The 25,198-nt window shown below is 36.8% G+C and overlaps 1 protein-coding gene across 9 annotated transcripts in view; it reads left to right on the plus strand.

Moving 5' to 3' along the window:
* Nucleotides 1-25,198, plus strand: part of hspg2 (heparan sulfate proteoglycan 2) — a 159,934-nt gene that overhangs the window by 100,136 nt on the left and 34,600 nt on the right. For 6 of the 9 annotated variants that reach the window (XM_022677111.2, XM_049462688.1, XM_049486523.1 and 3 more), the window contains 19 exons: nt 962-1,267; nt 2,364-2,456; nt 3,856-3,939; nt 5,362-5,454; nt 5,544-5,633; nt 5,714-5,944; nt 7,383-7,496; nt 7,635-7,762; nt 9,542-9,628; nt 9,731-9,789; nt 10,133-10,303; nt 10,426-10,536; nt 10,873-10,973; nt 11,779-11,959; nt 17,646-17,702; nt 22,506-22,628; nt 22,790-22,942; nt 23,480-23,622; nt 23,800-23,877. In XM_022677111.2, the coding sequence (XP_022532832.2) occupies nt 962-1,267; nt 2,364-2,456; nt 3,856-3,939; nt 5,362-5,454; nt 5,544-5,633; nt 5,714-5,944; nt 7,383-7,496; nt 7,635-7,762; nt 9,542-9,628; nt 9,731-9,789; nt 10,133-10,303; nt 10,426-10,536; nt 10,873-10,973; nt 11,779-11,959; nt 17,646-17,702; nt 22,506-22,628; nt 22,790-22,942; nt 23,480-23,622; nt 23,800-23,877 (2,403 nt within the window). The remainder of the gene's footprint in view (nt 1-961; nt 1,268-2,363; nt 2,457-3,855; nt 3,940-5,361; nt 5,455-5,543; nt 5,634-5,713; nt 5,945-7,382; nt 7,497-7,634; nt 7,763-9,541; nt 9,629-9,730; nt 9,790-10,132; nt 10,304-10,425; nt 10,537-10,872; nt 10,974-11,778; nt 11,960-17,645; nt 17,703-22,505; nt 22,629-22,789; nt 22,943-23,479; nt 23,623-23,799; nt 23,878-25,198) is intronic. The other 3 variants (XM_049462687.1, XM_049486524.1, XM_049462689.1) reach the window with 3 other exon arrangements.

Genomic DNA, 25,198 nt, shown 5'->3' on the forward strand with positions numbered 1-25,198 from the left:
TCAGGCTTTTAATCCCAGAAAAACTTATTCTTAATCTTATTTACCTTTTAAAAAGCCGTTTAAATGCCTGATTAAAGGGCAGATTACTGTTGTTTTGCTGTTTTCTCGGGTTTTGGGAGCTAGGCACTGACTCAGCTCTTGATTGTTCCGGACGCGAGCTGGTGACGCCATGAACTCTGCATTGTTTAACCCTTAGAACCCTACGGACAAATTTTCCGTCCAAAATCGCACCTTGTTTTCTCAGCTTAATTACTCAGGAATGCCTTCACAAATAAACATAATCCATATATGGTTAGAAAGGGCGGAGCTTACTCTTTCTAAAAATAGTGATCGCATCCCAGTGCGCTAAAGCTAAATCTACAAGAAACCCATTGAGAGAAAAACACCTAAAAAAGTGAAAAATCCCCTTGGTAAAATTTTGAGTAAAACATGATCAGTTCCAGGAAAATATAACAATTCTGCTTCCTTTTACATTTTAAATGATGATATTTTTGAGCAGCCGTATGTCTTCTGGAGTAAAAGAGATCAGGGCATGTGTCTGTCTGATATTATTACTGTGTTATAAGACAGAGACAGAAAACACACCAAAACTGCCTAGAGTTCAAAGGGTTAATATTGTGATATATATCTTCCAAAAAAAGAACATTTGCAATGTTTTTTTTTTGTTTTTTTTTTTCAATATCGTGCATCGCCCTAGTAGCATGTTGTGTATGTTCTCTTTCGAAAACTAGTAACTCAATAATATGGTATTTTTAAACTTAAAGCACTTTTCTCTACATCTTTACTGATCCCTTTTGTTTATTTTCTGCATGTCGTGTTTCTTCCTGCCTGGAAGTGACTCTAGAATTCTTCCTTCTTGTCCTTTTTGACCCCTTTGGTCACTATTTTCCTACTTTTCCCACTTTTTCCCACTTTTTTCCCCTTCTTTTCCCCCCCACTTCCTTTCCCTGCCTCTCACCAGCCATCTACTGACGAAGTGCGCAAAATTGACGATGAAATCTGGGACATCATCACCAACTTCACTTCCCAGAGGAAGGGAGCGCCTTTCTCCTCCTCCTCTTCGTCATCATCATCATCTTTCTCCTCCTCTCCATCCAGAACCTCTTCTTCCTCCTCCCATCCCTTTAGAGCCTCCGGTTCTGCCGGTCGTTCAGGTGGCCGTGTCCCCAGCCCCCCCTCCCCACCCTCTGCTATAACCTCCTCAGTGAGGGCCAGTGGTTCCCACCATGCTGCTCCAGCCCACCCCCCTCACCTTACTGTAGTGCAGGTACTGCGTATGGGTTACCTGGGGGGTTTCTGTGGAGTTGCTTTAAAATTTCTGAGCAAACAATGCTAAGCTAATATAGCAAGACGGAGAAAAATTGGAAATGTTTGCCCGTCCAATTAGCATTGTGCGAACTGCATGCCCAAATCACTGTGACGTTAAGAGTAAACACTATCAACATTAAGAACATAGAGTCGCTTGTTACTTTCAAAATGTGAAACTCTATATATTATATAGATGTATTACACACGGAGTGATCTATTATAAGTGTTTATTTCTTTTATTGTTGATGATTATAAGGCTTACAACCAATGAAAACCCAAAAATCGGTGTCTCAGACAATTAAAATATTATATTTTAAGACCAATTGGTACTTTTGGTATCAGTGTGGGCAGTGCGCCAAGTCCTGCTGGAAAATGAAATCCGCATCTCCATAAAAGTTGTTCTCAGCAGAGGGAAGCTGTAAGATATGAAGTGCTGTAAGATTTTGTGGGAAAACAAAACTGCACTGACTTTAGACTTGATAATAAAACACAGTGGATCAACACCAGCAGATGACAGACATGACTCTCCAAACCATCACTGATCATCAGTACATTTTACATTTCATTTAAAGTAAATCAAGGGAGCAGAGTCTGGAGGAAGAGTGGAGAGACACACAGTCCAAACTGCTCGAGGTCTAGTGTGAAGTTTCCACCAATCAGTGATGGTTTGTTTGGAGAGACATGTCTGTCATCTGCTGGTGTTGATCCACTGTGTGCAAAGTCATACTTTGAAGAATGAAGATGCGGATTTCATTTTCCAGCAGGACTTGGCACACTGCCCACACTGCCAAAAGTACAAATTCGTCTTATGTAATATTCTACTTTTCTGAGACACTGATTTTTGGGTTTTTTATTAGCTGTAAGCTTCATAATCATCATCATAATTATTGTAATATATGAGTTTCACATTTTGAACTGAATTGCTGAAATAAAGTAACTTTTCACTGATATTCTACACAATGCTATCCCAATACATCTGGCATGGTAGTGTACTTATTAGCTATGCTAGCTTCATAGGCTTTGACACTGCTTTGGTATATTGGTCCCACTGACAGGATAAGCCGGAGAAGAACACTGTGGAACATCCTGGTTCTTCTTCTTCTTCTTCTTCTTCTTCTTCTTCTTCTTCTTCAGGCTCCTGTGAAAAGGTAGACAGTTCTGACTGCATGCTGCTTGTGTTTTTGGTATATACTGTACCACCTCACCTGAAGCTGAAGCTTAGCTTGTAGTACAGTGGCGCATGTTGATCATTCAGTAAGGAGTTAATGATTGACGTTGGTTGATTAGATGTTTGATGTATGCAGTGATGTGGTTGGTGGATAAGTTATTAACTTTGAGTTGTGAGATTGTAGACAATGGTTAGCCAGTAAGAACTTAATGTGACCTTAAGAGGTGGTTCTTCCTCTTGGTCTTGCATGGAGTGTGTATTAAAGGTGGTAACTTAGGAAACAGTACAAAAGAGAGTACACCCCTGATCTTTTAATGGGACACCAATGAAGATTTGACACTTCTATACAATGTAAAGTAGTCAAAACCCTCAAAATAATTTAAAATAACCAATGGCAACAAAACTGAGAACACCACTAAATGAAAATAGCCAATAAACTAGGCCACATAACAGTTTTTTCCAACATAATAACGACCCCAAACATAATTTTAAGATGACAGCTGTCTTGCAAAAGGGATGAAAAGGTGATTAACTGGGCAAGGACGTCTCCAGCCCTAGACCTAAAGATTGAGCATCTGTGGGGCATCCTCAAACGTAGGAAGGTGGAGGTGAACACTCCTGTGACTGTTGAATTTACCATCACTTTTTATGAACAAATAAAAAAGAGAGAAATAAAATTTATATAAAAAAATAAATATTTTATTTGATTTTCAAATGTAGTAGTAGAAGTATTTTCTCTGCAATGAACAGATGAACAGTTTAAACATCTACATTTAACAGGACGACCATGTACAGCTCTAGAAAAAAATTAGAGGCCACTTAAAAATGATGAGTTTCTTTAAATTTACCAAATTAAAAACCTCTAGAATATAATAAAGAGGAAGATGGATGATCACAAACCATCAAACCACCAAACTGAACTGCTTGAATTTTTACACCAGGAGTAAAGCAGCATAAAGTTATCCAAAAGCAGTGTGTAAGACTGGTGGAGGAGAACATGATGCCAAGATGCATGAAAAAAACTGTGATTAAAAACCACCAGGGTTATTCCACCAAATGGTGGTTACATTAATGACATTAATGGCTGTGTGTTGAGTTAATTTGAAAGAAGATTAAATTTACACTGTTATACTAAAAGTGTAAATATATTAAAGTGTCATTTTCAAGGGGTGCTTTCACTTTTGAGAGATATTGTGTATTTTTATGTTTAGAACACTTTTGGATGGTTTTTGATGGGTTTCTTTTTTGTACACAACACCTGATTTATCAATCTCTATCTAATGATCTTATCTGCTTTTCTAGCTTCTCTTTTTTCCATGCTTATTTCTTCTCTCTGTCTTTCGTTTCTGCTCCTGCACCTCTTTCCTCCTGTGCTGTAGTACGCTCTGGTCTACAAAGACTTCAGCTTACACCCTGATGATGTGCTCTTCTGGCAGCTTCCACCAAAGTTCAGAGGGGACAAGGTAACTGAACTTGGGTTTAGTCACCAAACGCCAAAGTTCTGACCAATCCACAGCTTTGGTTTAGGGTCTAGTGCTCCTAAGACCATCAGACCCTAGTGGTCAATGGTCAATGGTGCCCTGGTGGTTTATAGAGCTGGTGGATGTTTTGAGCCTGACTTCTGTTTTTGTTCAGTTTTTATTCGAGATATTACATATCTGTGAGTGTCAAAAGCCGATGGTGTCTCACAGGCCAGATATAAATGAATGAGTTAATCAATAAACTCGGCAAGGCAAAATCCAAACATCGGTAATACACAAAAATATGTCTGCAACAAAAGGGTAAAATACAAAGAATACACGTCGTACAAAAGCTAGGAAACTAGTTCAATTCAATAGTCAACAAAGAAAGAGAGTAAACTGAGGTGTATAAACAGCGAAGAACAGGTGAAAACAATCAGTAGCTCGGAGAGAGGGAACGGCACCGTAGTGTCAGGAAGTCTGGCGTGGGTGCATGTTGGGAAGTGGAGTTTTGAGTGGCAAGTTCAGAGTCCGGAGCAGGTAGGCTGGCAGTTGACAAGCTGTCCTGGTCCAGATGCTGCAGTACAGGTCCAAATCGTGATACTACCACCACCATGTTTTACAGATAGAATAAGGTTCTATAATTTTTTTGTTTCAAGCATAACGCTTTCATAAAAAAAAAAAAAAAAAAGCTCTAATTTGGTCATGACTTACGGACTTATGTGTGAAAGCCAATGTGAGAAAGGCCTTCAGTTGCTTAGAAGTTACTTTGTGCCACAACACCTCACTGACTGCAACACGCCTTGCTTTTAGTGCGATTTCTGTCGGTTAAACCCTGCTGGGGAGAGTAATAATGGTTTTAAATTTCCTCCATTTGTACAAAATCTGTGTGAATGTAGAGAATTTGATTAATTTAGAGATGTTTTTATAATATTTTCCTCTTTTTCTGAGCTTCTGAAAAAATCTGCATTGTTTGGAGTATGATACACTTCCACAAAAGTGTGGTGTTCTTCAAATAAAATAGAACAAAAGTAAAAAAACACCAAAATTTCGCCTTCAAATTGACTTCTAATCCTAAAGGTTTGTATACTTTTGCCACTCACAAATATTTGTAATACTGGATCATTTTCTGTAATACTTTTCTTTAAATAAATGACCAAGTGTAATGTTTCTTTCCTAATTTTTCTTTTAAGACATTTGTGAGAATTTTATGAAGTTTGAGGTAAAATACATGCAGGAATTGAGCAAATTCTGAATGGTTAATTCATTTTCAGGGAACACTGTACGCTGTATAGCATTCTAGTGTATGTTAAAGCTATACAAAAAATTCTAAACAACAAGTCCTGCATTGAAGGGGTTAATTACACCAGTAATCTGTATTTTTTATTTATTTATTTATTTTTATTTTTTTACATGTTTTAACAGGTGGGTTCCTATGGAGGAAAGCTGAAGTACACCATCTCCTACGTGCCGGGATCTAGAGGAGCTCCTATAGACGATACTGACGTTCAGATCATTGTAAGTAATGCGTTAAATGGTCCACATGACGTTAATAAAGTTTTAATAGATTAAAACAGCTTCTCAGCATCATCTGTGCTCGTTTCCAGGGTAACGACATCACGCTAGTGGCTCGTCAGGACTGGCGAAGGGGACAGGGGACGAGAGAGTCCCGCAGCTTCGAGATCGTCTTCAGAGAGGTGAGACATGATCAGACTAGGCGTACAAAACGTATATAATTACACAATATAAACATAATCTGCTGATTTCTCCGCTGCAGGATTACTGGAAGCGTCCTGACGGCATGCCGACCACCCGGGAGCACCTGCTGATGGTTCTGGCCGACCTGGACGACATCCTGATCCGAGCGTCCTATCACACCGAGATGCGCTCCTCCAGTATCTCAGGGGTCAGCATGGAGATCGCTGTGCCCAACTACACAGGCCTGGCCCAGGCTCTGGAGGTGGAGCAGTGCCGCTGTCCTCCTGGATACCAAGGACTGTCCTGCCAGGTATGAAAAAAAGAACCACCACACCAGTGTGCCAAGTCCTGCTGGAAAATGAAATCCGCATCTTCATTCTTCAAAGTATGACTTTGCACACAGTGGATCAACACCAGCAGATGACAGACATGTCTCTCCAAACCATCACTGATTGGTGGAAACTCTACACTAGACCTCAAGCAGTTTGGACTGTGTGTCTCTCCACTCTTCCTCCAGACTCTGCTCCCTTGATTTACTTTAAATGAAATGTAAAATTTACTGATGATCAGTGATGGTTTGGAGAGTCATGTCTGTCATCTGCTGGTGTTGATCCACTGTGTTTTATTATCAAGTCTAAAGTCAGTGCAGTTTTGTTTTCCCACAAAATCTTACAGCACTTCATATCTTACAGCTTCCCTCTGCTGAAAACAACTTTTATGGAGATGCGGATTTCATTTTCCAGCAGGACTTGGCACACTGCCCACACTGATACCAAAAGCACCAATTGGTCTTATATAATATGTAATATTCTAACTTTCTGGGACACTGATTATTGGGTTTCCATTGGTTGTAATCTGCAATCACCCCCGCCCCCCTACATTGTGTTAAAAAAAAAGGGTTTGCACGGTCATGGTCATGATGGTTATGGAGGTGAAATTTTCTATATTTTGATTTAAGGTAATTTTGCCCAAGCACTGGCCTTGGACGTTAAGAAACATATACAGCTCTGCAAAAAAAAAAAAAAAGAGAGCACTTAAAATGATGAGTTCCTTTGATTTAACCAAGTTGAAAACCTCTGGAATATAATCAAGAGGAAGATGGATGATCACAAACCATCAAACCACCAAACTGAACTGCTTGAATGAATTTTTGCACCAGGAGTAAAGCAGCATAAAGTTATCCAAAAGCAGTGTGTAAGACTGGTGGAGGAGAACATGAGATGCCAAGATGCATTAAAACTGTGATTAAAAACCACCAGGGTTATTCCACCAAATATTGATTATTTCTGAACTCTTAAAACTTTATGAATATGAACTTGTTTTCTTTGCATTATTTAAGGTCTGAAAGTTCTGCATCTTTTTTTTCTCTCATTTCTCATTTTCTGTAAATAAATGCTCTAAATGACGATATTTTTATTTGGAATTTGGGAGAAATGTTGTCTGTAGTTTATAGACTAAAACAACAAATAAATGGTCTTTTACGTTATATCTATATAAATTGTGGGAATGAGGAACAGAATGGAAGTCTTTACAGTTCAGGCACCACTGCACAGTAGACGAGTGCACCACCACCTCACTTCCAAGCCTGCTAAACTGTTTTTGATGGTATTTTGCAGTTAAACAGGGGTAATATTGATGCTTATCATCATGTTCTTGGTTACGACAAAAACAAGGGCAGTAACTTATTTTAAACATGAAGTCATGTGACTCTCTGTGTGTGTGTTGTGTTGTGTTGTGTTGTGTTTTAGGACTGTGCTCCAGGCTATACTCGTACAGGTGGAGGTCTGTACCTCGGTCACTGTGAGCTGTGCGAATGTAACGGCCACTCCGACTCCTGCCACCCAGAGACCGGCATCTGCACAGTGAGCTCCATCCGCACCTTTATATAAATCTCCATTATACTGCAGGAGACCTGTAGTGATTATAATACTGCACAGGTAAATTGGTACACAGGAGGGATGAATATGTTAAAAAGTCTGATTTCTTTTTGCTTTTAACAGAACTGTCTGCATAACACCATGGGCGAGCTCTGTGAGCAGTGTGCCACCGGGTACTTCGGGGACGCCTCGGCTGGAACCCCAGAAGACTGTCAGCCCTGCGCCTGTCCACACACCGACCCCGGGAACCAGTTAGTCCAGCATAACACACACTCATATCGTCGCTGTCCAATGAAAAACACTTATCTCCAAAACAGCAACTTTACAGGAGAGGGAAAAAACCTTGTAAACTTTCAATGGAAGTCAATGTAAAAACAGTTTATTTCAGGTAATTTTGAAGAGTTTCTATTGGTCCGTTCATCAAGAAATTTTGACACAGTGTAAAAGACAGTTTGTCTGTTCAAATTATGTACTAAACTGAAAATCGACAAAAATGGAGATAAGTGTTTTTCATAGGACAGCGACGATATACACATTCAGTACAAAAAAAAAATCAGGTTTTCTGTTTTTCAATGTGTTTTCTTTATTTATTTTCATGATTATTTACATTGTAGATTCTCACTGAAGCATCAAAACTATGAATGAACACATGTGGAGTTTTATGTACTTATGTACTACAAAAAAAAAAGGTTGAAATAACTAAAAAAAACATGTTTTATATTCTAGTTTCTTCAAAATTAGCCACCCTTTGCTCTGATTACTGCTTTGATTACACACTCTTGGCATCATTCTCTCAATGAGCTTCTTCAAGAGGTGGCCACCTGAAATGAAAAGTTTTCCAACAATCTTGAAGGAAGGAAGGAAGGAGTTCCCAGAGGTGTTTGTTTATTAGCACTTGTTGCTCCTTTGTCTTCTTCACTCTGTGCTCCAGCTCACCACAAACCTCAAATCTGGATTGGGTTCAGGGCCGGTGACTGTGGAGGTTCAGCTCATTTTTTGTTAAGTACATAAAACTCCACATGTGTTCATTCATAGTTTTGATGCTTCAGTGAGAATCTACAATGTAAATAATCATGAAAATAAAGAAAACACATTGAAAAAGAGAAGGTGTGTCCAAACTTTTGGCCTGTACTGTTCTGTATATATTAAGCCACTGGGTATCGACTGTTATTAGACTATTATATCAAAAGATGATATGAACAAAATCTTATTGCCCCAGTAATGAATGGGTATTGATTACGGGTAGGCGATATGGCTCTAAAATAATATCACGATATTTCAGGGTATTTTTGCGATAACGATATACTTGGCGATATAGGAAAACTAAAATAATTAATTAATTTCAGGAATATAGTATAATAGTATAACAGAATAATCATAATGTGGCAAAATAAATAATATAGCATAAAATAATATAATGCAACAAATAATATTGCAGAATATTTAGTGCATGCATATAAACTGCAAACTAAAACAATTATACAATAAATACACCTAAAGCTTCACAGTAAATAATAATAGACTACTTTTAAGACAGAACAGCCCTATTATCACGATATGGATTTTTAATATCATGATATTTCTGTGTCACGATATATTGTATACGATATAATATTGCCCACCCCTAGTATTGATCCCACAACGCTGTGATCAGCAACACTGCTGGTACTCTGGTCTCTGGTCTAATTCTATTATTATTCTATTTCATTGAACCATGAGAGGCCATGCATTGCCATTGTTTTCCTTTAATGCGAATAAATGCATGTTTCATTACAATTTAGAACAGATAAAATATATATATATATATATATATATATATATATATATATATATATATATAGTATGTGTCAGTTTTATTTCTTGCTAAACCTCAAATAATCTATATAGTGTAATGCTTATGAGGATTAACACCAATATCAAGTCTACAAACTCCCAAGATCTTATATTTTCAATTACTTTATACCACAACAGTTAGCTGTTATTGTTGATTAACTCAATAATAATAATAATAATAATAATTTTATTTCCAGATTCTCCCCCACTTGTGAAAGTCTGGGCAGTGGTGATTATCAGTGCACCGCCTGCCAGCCGGGTTACACTGGGCAGTACTGTGAGCGGTGAGTTGGCCAGTTTTAGGTTTGGGTGGATCAAATCATTTTTTGTGGATTGTTAAATTGTTTTTCTGTACCTCATGATGTGTTTTAATACTCTTTAAACAGCTGTGCACCTGGATACACTGGAAATCCACAAGAGAGAATCAAGTGCCGCCCAACTAATGGTGAGTTAAAATTTTCAAACAGCAACTTTTCAGGAGAGAGACAAAAAAACTACTAAACTTCCAATGGAAGTCAATGTAAAAATAGTTTTTTTTTACAGGTAATTTTGAAGGATTTTTATTGGTCATTTAATCAGGAATTTTTAGCACAGTGTAAGGGACTATTTGTCTGTGCAAATTATGTAGAGAACTAAAAGTCTACAAAAATGGATATACTTGTTTTTCATTGGACAGTGACAAAAGTGACATCAAGTGACCTACAAAAAGAATGGCAGATGGCAGCTAGGGTGAAGTGCATGTTTAGCTTTGCTCAACTTTCTTGTTTGTATTTTTTGTGTTTGTTTAGTTCCAGCTGCTTCCTGTCAGGAGGTGAGGGTGTATCCTGAGAGGGTACAGGTTCCTCAGAGTGGCACAGCTACCCTCAGGTGCCAGGCGTCTGGAGCTCCACCACACTATTTCCACTGGTCTCGAGAAGACGGACGTCCAATCTCCAGCTCTGCCGAGAGACGCAGACAAGGTACAGCTCCTGCAGTGGAGAGGAAATTAATATTATTAATTATTAGCTATTGCTGCAAAGAGTTGTATGAATTAGAAATATAAAATATGGAATTATCTTTATCTATCTTTAATTTCCTGCAGGAGAGGAGCTGCATTTCTCCAGTGTTCAGCCCGCTGATGCAGGCGTGTACATCTGCACCTGCCGAGACTCCCTCGACACCACCCGCGGCCGCGCTGAGATCATCGTAAGATGTAAGTCAGAGTCAGAACTCTTCAAAAAGGGTATCCTGAAAAGTGTAGGCATCTTTGATCCAATTTAAAGCTTTAAAATTGCTTGTTTAAAGTAATGTCATCTGTTAAAATAATAATAATAATAATAATAATAATAATATACACTGACAATTTAGCCTGTAACAAATAAGTCTTTAATTTCTAATGTTGGTTCACTTCAACTGTGAGAGACAGAATCTAAAAAAAAAAAAAAAGAAAGAAAATCACTTTATATGATTATTAAATATTTTTTATTGTATTGCATTAAGTATTTTTGCAATGGAAAATTAAACCTCACTGCTCTGTCTCTTTTAATAGCCTCACCAACCAAACCCATCGAGGTCTTCATTGAGGAGCCCAAGGTCCAGAGTGTGGCAGCAGGAGTCACTGTGAACTTCATCTGCACTGCAAAGAGCAAAGTAGGAAACTGCTTAAAATGTTTATTTATTTTTCTGTCTATCTTAAATGATGCACAGATTTTCATTTAATTAATAGCATGAGCTGATTCGAATCCCGGTCATGCAGCTTGCCATCAGCTGCCGGAGCCCTGAGAGAGCACAATTGTCCTTGCTCTCTCTCTCTGGGTGGGTACAGTGGGTAGATGGCGCTCTTCTCTTTCCCCTCATCACTCCTAGGGTGATGTGGATCAGCACAAGGCTGCGTCTGTGAGCTGATGTATCAGGACCACCAGAGTCGCTGCGCTGCTTTCCTCCGAGCGTTAGCGTAGCGCTGCTGTGATGCTACTCGGAAATGCTACAGCATCAGCAGCAGTTCAAAAAAAAAAAAAAAAAGATGGAGTCTGACTTTACAAGTATTGGAGGAGGCGTGTGCTAGTCTTCTTAACGCTCCTGGTGTGTTGGGGCATTACTAGTGATAGGGGGAGTCCAAGTAACTTGGGGAGAAAATAGGATTAAAAACACACAAACTGTTATGCACAGGAGACAGGTGGGTTACTTTAATATGTAACATCTTCAAAAGCAGTGTGTAAGACTGGTGGAGGAGAACATGATGCCAAGATGCATGAAAAAAAACTGTGATTAAAAATCAGGGTTATTCCACCCAATTTGATTGATTTCTGAACTCGTAAAACTTGTATATGAATATGAACTTGTTTTCTTTGCATTATTTGAGGTCTGTCAATGCTTTCTATAATATTTTTATTTTTTGGAATTTGTGAGAAATAGAGAGAAGAATCTCCTGATTGACATGTTTAAATGTTCACAGTCTCCAGCGTACACCATCGTCTGGACCCGGCAGGGTAACGGAAAGCTGCCCAACCGAGCCATGGACTTCAACGGCATCCTCACCATCCAGAACGTCCAGCCGGAGGACTACGGCGTGTACGTCTGCACCGGATCCAACATGTTCGGCATGGACGAAAGCTCTGCCGTCCTCCACGTCCAAGGTTCGTGACTGTCCTCCTCGCCATCGTCCTCCTGAGACCACCTCCAGTTCCACCTGCCCGTCTCACCTGCCCAGCCTGTTTGCATGCGCCTGGCTCTTGGTTTTGCTCACTGTTTTCTTTATCATCATCATCTTCTTCTTCTTCTTCTTCTTCTTCTTCTTCTTCAGTTGTGTAAGATTTTAACCCCTTCCTCTCCTCGGCTCCGGCCGGGATCCTGCACTCCTCTGTTTCTGTTTCTGTTTGAGCTGCATTTGTTTTGTGTGGTGATTTTGTGGTGATTTTTTTTTTTTTTTTTTTTTTTTTGGCTGTTTTTGACTCTTTTTTTTTTTCTTACTAAACTAAACTAAACTGCTTTAACTGCTTTTGATGCTTTCTCATTATTAATCAGTCTTAATCAGATCAGATCATTAATTAAAACAATACAGCTTGTGAATGATAGAGGAAAACAAGAGCAACAAATTATCGATGCACAATCAAGTGACCATGATCGTGTTGGAAATTTCTGGTAATTAAAAGTTAAAATAATAATTCCAGTTAGAGTTTAGTTATAAATGATTACATAATACATAATCTGAATCTGTTGAATCATATTTACTTTTTTTTTTTAAATGATCAACAAAAAGGGGAAAACTGCTTTAGAATTTTTTTATTATTTTTTTTATTTTATATATGTATATCATTAACTCTTTTTTTTTTTATATTTATTGAAACTAAGGGTGGGCAATAATAATATTATATCGTAAAATAAAATATTATGTCGTAATAATTAAAGACATTTCACTATATACAATATTCAATGTACATACTTAATCTGGTAATCTAAGTCCTGGTGAGGGGTAGGGTTGGATTAATTGGATTAGCGAAATTGAGAAAGAAATTAAGCAAAATAAAACCCAACAAAACCTAAATACTTACGCAGACTTATGCGGTAACTTCACAATCATTTATTCTGCTCTTCATCCAATTAAATTTCTATGTTTGTAATGAAATGTAATGTAATGTTGTTTTGGTCAGTTCTCAGTTTTTCTACAGTATATTCAGAAAAGTTTATTATTTATCACAATATATTATCTCAGTACCTCTAATTCAAGCTGTTTACGATTACATTCCACACACAAAACTACTGTACAATACAGTTCTGTTACTTATTTGTAACTTATTTCTTAAACGGCAGCTTGTTTTAGTTCTGCACAGTGTAGGACAAAAGATTATTATTTTCATTACATTTCGAGGCATTTTTATACTGTACTTTATTGTGTTTTTCAACTTAATCTACTAGTGCATCTCAAAAAAAATAGAATATCATTGAAAAGTTACTTGATTTCAGTTACTCAGTTTAAAATATGAAACTCTTTATTTTTATTATATATCTGTATTAAACACAGAGTGATCTATTTTAAGCGTTTATTTCTTTTATTGTTGATTATTGATTATGAAGCTTACAGTCAATGAAAACCCAAAAATTCTCAGTCTCAGAAAATTAGAACATTAAAAAGGGCCCCAATTGGTGCTTTTGGAGCAGTGTGGGCAGTGTGCCAAATCCTGCTGGAAAATGAAATCTGCATAATCATCAACAATAAAACAAATAAACGCTTAAAATAGATCACTCTGTGTGTAATACGTCTATATACACTAAAATAATAAATAATGAATCACTGATATTCTAATTTTTTGAGACTAGCACTAGTATATTTGCTCACCAGTATCTCTGTTGCATAGTCATTTACCATGGACAGTCATTTATATATTTATACATAAATTTATACATAACTAAAAACAAACCCATTGGCTTAAACACTTGACTTGCAGTAGAAACATTAGGGATGTTGCTGGATCAATATGTTTCAATAGTTTATTTTTATTTATTTTTTTGGTAGGATACTTATATTTGTGGGATATTCTTATATATATACACACTTTTCAGGCTAATGTACTTTTATATTAACTCCACAGTTTCACAGGGAAGCATTTGTAGTAATATGTTAGTAGAGTTTGTGCTGGTGTGGGTGGAGTTTTCACAGGTTAAAGTGTAAATGTGTTCTATATATGTTAGTCTTCACTTAACCATTAAACATTTATACACATTTAATTCAGCAAATCCCTAATTGCTGAGCTGGCTTTACATAAATGAGCTGGTCCGTTTGTTTTCTGTTATTTTCTATATGCAACAAATATTTGCCAGCTATTTTTTTTTTCAGTTAGCTTTGAATAAGATGAATTACATTATTAGATTTTTTTTAACATTATGCAGTGAGGAAAGTGAGGAAAGATAGAAAACAGTGTAGAAATAGTGTTTTCCCAGGTCTATATTTTAGCCTGAAAATATTAAAATAGAAGTGAAAATAATTAAAAAGACCGAACAATGACATTTTTACACTATTTAATTTATACATAAAATGGAAAACACTATTAACAGGACTTACAACAGTAAAAAACATTGTTCATTTGGTAAAGTCATGTCTCAGTATTTTTAAATGACCTGAGAACATTATTTTAATAAAACATTATTAAACATTAATACGTTTTCATGTGTGAGAGTAAATGAAAGTTGTAAATAATAAAGAGGCAAGACATTAGTTAAAACATTTTTGATGATTAAAAATGCCTTAACTAGTGTCAATTAATGATTAATTGAGACATTGCTTTACCAATTATCAATGTTTATTACTGTTGAAATTATTGTTAATTGTGTTTCCCAATTATTATAGTTTTTTTTTTTACATATAAGTGAAATAGCCTGATTGTCTTTGTTTGCGCTTTTCATATATTTTCACTTTTTAGACCTTGGAAATTAATTTTTAGAATTTCTAATTAGCACTATTTTCTATCTATTGTAAAAAAATATATTTTTTATTTTGTTACATCTTGTTAATGCTTTCCTCAGTTCTGTAGTAAGTAGTAATGTTAATTAATGGACTCTTTTTGTACCAAAGTGTTAGCAAAATTTGAAATATGAAAATGAATATTTAATTCGTCCAAAAATGTTGATTTCCAATAAAATTTCTTATCTGAATCACTGTCCATAGTAATGTTCTGTGCTCTCTGACAGAGGGGATGCAGATCAGCTTGAGAAACACTGGAGTAATCTATGAGTAATCTATGAAAGTTCTCACTTTTAGAGACGGTGAAATAACACTGGTGTGGGCTTCCTGTATGATTCTTGCTGTGGTGGTGGTTTTATATGTTTCTGCCGGGTGGTTGTCCACTAGCTGGTGTTTCTAAAGGGCTTAGGGCAGCTCCTGAGGTGGTTTACAGGGGATAGTGTTGAGTGGTTGATGAGGTATTGTCATGAACTACAGTAGACGCATTAAAAAAACTACCAGACGCCTCCAGAAGCCAGAGGACTGCAGCAAATTCACCCCAAACCACTGGAACTGAGCGAATACTGTTATTAATATTAATAATACTGCTGTTCCTTTAACTCCTCATGTTGAATGTTGTGTTTTATTATTATAATGGTGCTATATCCAACACAGCAGTGTGAATGTGTCATTCTTTAGGACTTAACTTTTTATATTTGGTCATCTATGTGTATAAATATATATATTGGGGGAATTTCAAGCAGTTCAAGCAGTCGTAAAACTTATTAAGATGTATTTTTTGTACAAGGAATATTTTCCATCTTTAAATTTCAAATGATACAGATGATTCAGACAGAACATGTGTTATGTATTTATGGATGTTGAATTTTGTGAATCTGCTGGAATTACACACTAATATTCTTCCAAAATATGTATATTTTGGCGTGGATGCCATATTTATTTTATTATCTGAGCATTAAAGATAAGAACTACTTTAATAAGATAATGATGCTGTTAGCACCATTTTTATTTTATTATTGTTTATTTTTTGACCTTAAAACAGATTTAAAATATGGAGATAAATAGGAAAATTATTGACTTTATGTTTAAGGCTACTTTGGTGCTTCAATTTCTATCAGATATCGTCCAGTAGCATTAGATTATGATTTTTTTTTTTTTTCACATTTTCCATATTTGTTCAAAATTAAACAGATAATTGTGTATTTAATTTTGTGTGCGATTTTTTTTTTATGATATTTGATATTTTATAAAATGACAAACCCAATTATGATAACTACTATTCCAGTGTATTTTACAGAAACTGTGAAATGGATGTATTAAAATGAATAAAAAATGACCTGACTTGATTGAATCAATGATATACCGCATTTACATTGGGAACTTGAGTGTGAATTTTATACAAATATATATATATTTATATATGTATATTTTTAATACTGTTAACCAGCCTTGGATCAGTCACAAGCTGTATTAAGACTGTATTATATATTGTTTTAATATTTTGATTGTACAGATGTTCTGCTCTTAACTGTTTATGGATACTAACCTGCATGTTGTGCAATACTGTTCATGCTCTCATTTCCATCATGCATATATATCTGCATATATTCTCTAATATTGTGTTTTATTGTTGGGATGTTTATATGTGTGATTTTGATTTTAAACCAACAGGATCGTTCCCTTCCTAACCAGCATTTTTTTTTTTATATAGATTTTTTAAGATATTCCAAGAAACAGCATTGGCTTTCCTGACATGGGTTTAAAGGAATAGTTTGGTGAAACATCAAAATATACATATATATTTTTTACATTAATTTTTACCAGAGCTGTATATATATATATATATATTTTTTTTTTTTTGTTATAGTATTTATTTGTGTATTATTCTTCTGACATAATGTTGTAGTCACAGTTGTTTTTCTTCTTCATCCATCTACACACATCTAACTACTTGTCTTAAATGTGCAGTTCCACCATTAACCAGAAAGTTGCACAGTTTCCCTGATGTCTGTTGCCACTTTTGAAGCTCCTCAGTTGACTCACATAGCGGCGATCCATCAGTCAGACTCATTATGTAACTATAACAAAATTAATTTGTTAACAATTTTTTATTCTTTATAAGGCACCTTTAGGTTATATATGCCAAAGCAGCTGGCTTATGTAACCTTACTATTTAAACTGGGAAAGCTTAGCACCTGCCTATTAGCGTTAGGTGCTAGCTGTATATGTATAAAACACATGAACTAAGCACTAACTGTGCACGATTGCACAGTTACTGGCCCTGTAAAACTATGCTATGCTAGCTGTTAAGATTATATTAGCGCTACCTTAGAGTTTGATTTATGCTATTTGATGAATTAAGTATGCAGTTAGCACACTGTTAGCTAGCTAATCTACTTTAGACTCTATTGAGTACCATCTCTGCCCATTGAATATGTTAGGTGATAAGACGAAAATGGTTTGAAGTCGATTTTTCACCAAGCTGTCCCTTAAAACACATAGTTTTAACTTTAGCTTTAACTTTACACAAACGAAATCTCCTGAGCTGCTGTCTCCAGTATCCCAGCGTCAATGCTAGCAAGTTAAGCATTAGTTATTATACATGAGACGTTGATAATTCCTGATAAATACAGCTCTATAAGAGTACAGGCTAGTTGATTATCTTTTGGTTTTTTTTTTAAGGTGTAATCGTATATCTGTGGTAAAAAGTGGTGTAAATGGGAAAATGAGAGTTAGCGCTGGATTAGCTGCCGGAGATTAGCTGGGCTGGGTTTGATGACTGGAAGGCTAATGTTCTTGCTAGCCTGGGGTACTGAATGCTCTGGAGACTCACCTGCCGGTGTTTACCTGTCCCTCGTTCACAGAAGCTAATGCTGAGATGTTTTACACAGCCTATGAAATGTTTGAAGGACATAGACAGCGTAAGTTTGCGCGGCTCTCTCTCCTCAGCCCGGTGGCAGAGTCAGTCTGTCTATCTGTCTGTCTGTCTGTCTGTCTGTCTACCTATCTATCTCTCCTTCTCTCACGCATGCAAGCATCATCCTCAGCATGGATATTTATTTACCTGCTCAAGTAATGCCTATGCAAGCAAGGTAAACACAGACTAAACATGAGGAAGTCGTTTAAATCTGAGTTTAACACTTATATTTTCTTTATTATGACACATATTGCTGTAGATAACATATGGTCAATTGTTTCTAAAAAATGTCAAAACTTTCCTTGCTGAAGAATACAGCTCAAGACCAGATTTTGTTGACCTCAAATGGTTTAAACTGGTTTTTTGATAATCAATGTAGTTAAAAAGCTTGAGTTATTGACCTTAATATCACGTGTATGAGATGGGTGGACAAGAATGCATCTCGTGTTGATGCTTCTGGTTGAGTTGCATAGACCACTGCAGTCCTGCATCATTCTGTAGTTCTCTTATGCCCATATTTGGGGTTCCGTGTCTAAGCTGCTTTTTTTTGTCATTGGCAAAATCAATTGGCTTTTCCAAAACTGGCCTCTTTCACTGTGTTAAATAAATAAGTTCAGATTAACCATTTATTGTTTTATGCGTTTATTCTGAGTACATTTTACTCCTAAACATCACTGGATCATCATCTGAATTACGAGATCGTTTAAGAGCCTTAATGAAAATAATGCTAGCTTTAAGCTAATGCTACTACACGCTGAACTGATGTCGCAGCACATCGGCAAAGAAATGGTCCTTTGTCAAGAAGAAGAAGAAGAATTGCGATAATAATGAATAAATGTGGTCCAACTGGAGTTCGCCGGTGTCGTATCTCTGCCGGATTGCTCCCGTTCTCTGCTCCTGTGCTATGGCGTCAGTTCAGTGTGCATTAGCATTAGCTTAAAGCTAGCCTTTTACTAGTTACGACTCTTTATAACGATCTTGTAATTCAGAGGACCCAGTGTTGTTCAGGTGGTAAATGTACGCAGAATAAAACACGCAGGGCTCTAAACATATTTATTAACCACAGAATAAATTAATGTAATAAATTCATTATTCATTATTCTAGTCATATTATTATTATTTTATTTTTTTTGTTGTTTTTTATCCACTTGTTTCTAAATGTTTGTTCTGATTTTATTTACGCTGTAGCACTTTGAGACTTCTTTGAAATGTAAAGTGCATTACAAATAAAATGTATTATTATTATTATTATTATTCTCCAAGCAACTCCAAGTCAGATATCAGTAGTTGTTTCCTTGCATACACGGCCATTACTTGAGTTTTTGACCTTTATTGGTCGATTGGTGCAGGAATGCTGCATGCTTTCATACATGGGGGACTCCTCTCTATATGTTTTGAAGTAGAAACATGTCCTTGCAGAATATACTGTATATAGTATAACTGTACATACACTATCCCTCCATAACGGCTTTAGACACAGTACTTGCATAATCAAACGTAATGAATTGTATTTTGAAGCTGCAAATATGTCTATATATCTCTGTATAAATATATATATTGCCAGTAGATCTCAGTTCAGTGCTTTAAATGCTTCACTAATGAATTTCCCTCTTTTAAACACTATGTAGTGCAGTAGTGTGTGGTTTAAGATGCCGCTTGCAAGAATACAATTCATTGATTAGCAAGAGCTTTGAGCTAAAATATATCTTGACCTGAACGTTCAGGACATGAGTCAGACTGGAGAGGAGTCCCTCATTCATTTTTTTCATCTGCTCATCTTCATTCCAACATGCTGTTCTGCAAGCAAGCGATGCATAGCAAACACCAGTAGTGAGCGCTGTGCTTCAAACATCATACTGTGTGTCTTCATTCGTCCCGTCGCCCAAGACTTCAATCACCAGCACAGCTCGCTTGGCTGAATCACTGAATTAATGGATATAAATCTGTTTTAAATTATATTTACATTCATCATTCACACTGAAACAACAATTTTTTTTTTTTTAAAGTGAAATTATCTCATTTTAAGGCAATAAAATCATTTTTATCTTACTTTTTAGGAATTTTATTTTGGGAATAATGATCTTAATCAGTGTTACTTAGAATTTTCTTCTTATCACGTATTATTAAGTAATTTAAACTTTATTATTCTCATTCATGTGTCCAAATTGAAGTCAAATAATCAGTGATTTTGCTTGATTTAAGTCTTTCCTTCACTCTTTGTAAGACTTTGTGAGATCAATTATTATAAGAAATCTTACTAAGATTGCTTAAAATAGACATAAACATCTCAAATTGTTTATACTAGTGCATCTAAAAAAAATAGAATATCATTAAAAATAGTTACTTTGTTTCTGTAATTCAGTTCAAACTGTGAAACTCATATATTATATAGATGTGTATAATAGACACACAGAGTGATCTATTTAAAGTGTTGATATTTTTCTTTTATTGTTGATGATTATGATTGGCTTACAGCCAAGAAGAAAACCCAAAATTCAGTGTCTCAGAAAATTTGAATATTATATAGGACCAGTTTGTTACTTTTGGCAGTGTAAAACTCCCGAATGAAAAGTCCTGCTGGAGAATGAAATCTGCATCTCCATAAAATTTGTCATGTTCTATTTTCCAGCAGGACTTTTTTTATTCAGGAGTTTTCATTGGCTGTAATTCATAATCATCAAGATTAAAATAAATAAAAAATAAGCGCTTAAAATAGATCAATCTGTGTGTCTATTATATACCTCTTTATAATATATAGATGTAGAGTTCCACATTTTTAAATGAATTACTGAAATAAAGTATCTTTTCAGTGATATAATTTATTTTTTTTACATGTTTCTGCCTATATTAAACTATATATATATATATATTTTTTTTTTTTCTTAGTAAGATTTCTTATAATAAGTCTTACAAAGAGTGAAGAACGACTTACTAATAATATTCACATTTTATGAGATGCATTTGTAGTTTTTGCCAGTGCTTTTACCAGTGCTGTTTATAGACAGGCAGAGGATACAGATTTTTCTTTTTTTTTTAATCCAGTTTAAAATGCTAAAAGTTGCATCACACACATTTACACAATCATAAGCACTGTAAACTAGCCGTTCTACTAGTTCCTGTTCCCGTTCCCGAGCCTGAGCATTGGCCATGGTTCAGAGTTATGGGAAAAATAAAGTTCAGCAGAGTCTGCAGACCGGAGTTTAACACAGAGATTAAACAGGCCTGTGTTTCTCTCCTCTGGGTGAAAGGGGCTGTTCTTTTGCTCCGCTGCCCCACAATCCCAGCAGACAGAGGCCGGGGCTCAGCGCCCAGTCTAGCTGGCACTGCCCAGCCTGACCCGTCACCTCTCATCTGGGTCATCTTCACTCAGCCTGTCTGCTGCCAACAGACCCACGACAGCAGGCTGGACTCTCCCTGTGACCTTCAGGGATTACACTACTGAACTATTAAACTTCTGAACTATTTAAGAAGCAGTGACCTCCAGATTAGTGTAGACAAAGTCTGGGTTAGCTGTTTATTCCAGTCCCCAGTTTATTGGCAAGACAAGAGATATATATTTGCTATATTTATATAGCACCTTTCATACACAATGGTCATTCAAAGTGCTTTACAAATTAGAAAATGCAAAGAGAAGTCAAAATCCATAAAATAAGAATAAAGCATGGATAAAACATGATTTAGACCTAATTAAAAAATATTAAAAGGAAATAAAAAAGGAAAAGTAAATAAAATACGTCATAATTAAAATATTATTCAAGTAAGGCATTTAAAGTTTTTATTTATTTATGTATTTATTTTCCCTACATAGTAAATGAATAGTGTAGTGATTCATCAGACTATGAAGAAACGCATAAAGAATTATGTAGTAACTGAAAAGTGTTAAAAAAAAAAAACATTATGAAGCGTTTAAGTGCTCTTATCTGTAACAAAGGTATCTCTTCCTCTTCCTTTCCTGAGGCAGTCCTGATGAGAGCCAGTTTCATCATGAAAAGAAGATAATTTCAAAGTTCTTTACATGTTTCGAATTGACTGACCTTAATGACTGATCCATAATAAGTATTAGAGCAAAGTTTGGATTTGGACTTTAGTATTAATATACAATGCTAAAACGCTTAAATAAAATAAAGACAAGTCACTGAACTTAAGGTGTGTTCAAACTTTTGATTGGTACCGTACTGGTTGGTAGGTGATAACATTTTTTATTTATTAGTTGTTAGATTTTTCTTCTGGACTCTGTCTCTCACAATTAAAGTGTAGCTACAATAATAAACATATACAGAAAAGTGTCCAATACTTATATATATATATATATATAATATTGATGTATTACAAACATAGTGATCTATTTTAAGTGTTTATTTATTTTATTGTTGATAATTATGGCTCACAGCCAATGAAAACCCAAAAAATCTCACGTGCTTGCCAAGCAGCTTGTCCTGCTGGAAAATGAAATTCGCATCTACTTTAGGCACACTGCCCACACTGCCAAAAGTGTCAAATTGGTTTTATATAGTATTTTAATTATCTGAGATACTGACTTTTAAAATAAAGTATTTTTTTTTTCAATGATATCCAATTTTTTTTTGTAACTGCTACAAATAAACAAAAACAATCTTTTAGACTATAAAAAAAAAAACGATACAGCCACCAATCACATGATCTTAGAAAATTAAAACCACAGCTGACTTGGACCTCATGCGTAGACGTAGATGTAGGTGTAGGTGTGTGCTGCTAGTAGGTAGTCTGCTTCTCCAGTCTGATAAGCTTCTGTTCTGTGTGTGATTAACCTCCCTGTACCGTGTTGTAGCTGGTGAGGGTTCCCAGCCAGTGGCCACCATCCAGCCACCAGTTCTCACCATCCAGCAAGGTCAGCGTGCAGAGTTCCGCTGCATCGCCAGTGGAAACCCCGCCCCCGCCGTCGAGTGGACAGGTATGGAGACAGCAGCAGCCTGTCACTCACATAGACACAGAGACAGCGCTGTGTATCTACTTCTTCTGTCAAGACTCAAAACATTGCAACATGACGTGTTTGATTTAAATGCCCAGTATACCCCAGTATACAATGTGGATTTTACTGTGTCTGGTTCTCAGGTGGTCCGGGTAAACGCATCAGCAGTAATGCTGTTATCCGCGGTGGCGTTCTCACCTTCACCTCTGTGGATCGCTCAGACGAGGGGGACTACATCTGCCGAGCCCTCAACACCCACGGAGAGCACACAGCCCGCGCCGTCCTCTACGTCCACAGTACGTCCGTCCCCTACCTGCTCACTAGTGATCACTACTGCTCACTACTGTAGTGTGCTGCTTTGGTTATAGTCCTGTGCATTTCTCCATTCTTTCATACCTCCATGAACCCTTCCATGTGCTGGAACTGGCTTCTGCTGCCGTCTAGGGCTGAGTATTGGCAAGACCTTGGCGATACAATATATATCACGATACAGAGGGTTACAGTGATATTACTGTTTTAATCAAATTTATAACAAACTATCATATTAATGAATTCTGAATAGAAGAAAAGCTTTACTTTTATTAGAATTAGAACATTAAAAGACAGTACAGGGTGCATTGCTGCCATCTAGTGTTCAGGGATTAAACACAACACAAAATGAACCACTTCTGACACCAATCTTATCATTATATACACTTGATATCTGTGTATTTTTTTTCTTTTTGAAAAGCGATACAGTAATGCGAAGCTAATTATCGTGATATGATGCAATATCGATAGATATTTTCTTTCATCCTCATCATTCTCCTCAGCATCTCTTGCTCATGTTCCAGGTGCCAGTCTTCCCCACGTTCAGGTGAGCCCACAGCAGGTGGAGCTTCACGAGGGAGAGACGCTGAGGCTGTACTGCAGGGCCGGGGGCACGCCCAGCCCCGGGCTCACCTGGAAGAAGAGGGGTGGGACGCTCCCCCCGCAGGTGAGATACACCTGTTTCCTCTTCCTCGCTCCTCCTCTCTTCTTCTCTCTCGTCTGCATCATCTCTGTATTGAGGATTGTGCTGAGCTGTTCTGTTTTTTTTGACCGTTTCATCTCTCCCCTTTTTGTTTGTGTTCTTGTTCGTTTGTTCCATCTTGTCTCCTTGACGTTTGTTCAGGCCATTCCTTCTCACGGTTTCCATCAGTTTAAGTCCAACAGTCTCGATGTGTTACAGAGACGTATTGAGGAGCTGCAGGTCTGTCCATCTGTCTGCCGTCTGTCTCACTCCACCCTGCCTAAAGCCACCCCCCCCCCCCAAACATCTCACCTGTCTCACGTCGCTCACTTGAATCACCGTCGACTAAGTGCATGCTCTAAAACAAAAACTCCCAAATGTCCCAGACGTCCAAACCATCATTAATCTGTAGCTACAGGGAACGTATGTTTAGTGTATAATGATTTAATGGTGATCAGTGAAAAGGAAATAGTTAAAGGAAGCTTTTGGGTGTAGTTTTTCTGGTTTTCTGGTCCTAGTCCTGGTCCTGGTCCTGGTCCTGGTCTATCAGTCCCACCTTTTCAGCACTTTCCCTGTTCAGACAGGGAACATGAGTATGGAAAAAAAAAAAAAGAAGAAAGCATAAAGCTTAAAAATGATGAGTTTCTTTGATTTTACCAAACTGAAAACCTTTGGAATATAATCAAGAGGAAGATTAATGATCGCAAACCATCAAACCACCAAACTGAACTGCTTGAATTTTTGCACCAGGAGTAAAGCAGCATAAAGTTATCCAAAAGCAGTGTGTAAGACTGGTGGAGGAGGAGAACATGCACACTCACCTGTGTTTTACGTTGCCAAGATAGCAATACGCCAGAGATTTACCTCATTTCCACATCACCATGACCAGCAGCATAGATATATTCATACATAGATATAAGTGCTGTTGCTATTTAAACAGCGCAGGTGGAAGGCGTGAAAATAGATTTTTAGCAACGGATGTAAGATAGCAATGAGCATCGCATTATATGCACATTTCAATCCTGTATTAGTATTTAAGTTTTTGCACCATCCAAGACAGGTCTGACCAATAAGCATAGAGAACATCGGAATTGCGTTGCTTCTAATCAAAACCAAAGGAGATTTTATTTTATCTTCTATTAATTTACAAACTCATGAAATTATGTAGAGCAAAGCAAACCTACTATAGGTGTAAAATCAGGTATAAGATGACTTTAGTTGCCAATATATCCATCATATTTTGCAGTGATGGACCAACACCTGGTTTGAGCTGTTAATTGGAAGACTCTGTTTAAGTTTACATATTGCATTTACGATTTGTCAGCTGTTTGATTTACATTCTTATCCAAAATAAACCAAGACAGTGCGACTCCAGGATCAGGACTAGGGTTATACTATATGGCCTGATGGATTGGGTTATATAAGAGGCTGTGATGCTCCGTGGTTCTGGAGAGCCGGGGATCTCTATGGGCTGTTTTGTGGTATTTTTTAGTGTGGCCCTCGGGGCGCCGCGGCATCAACTCTGTTTTCCGAGCCTTTGTTTCTCAGGTCTGTCGGTCGG

This window comes from Astyanax mexicanus, chromosome 13, assembly GCF_023375975.1.
Source record: "Astyanax mexicanus isolate ESR-SI-001 chromosome 13, AstMex3_surface, whole genome shotgun sequence".
NCBI lineage: Eukaryota > Metazoa > Chordata > Actinopteri > Characiformes > Acestrorhamphidae > Astyanax > Astyanax mexicanus.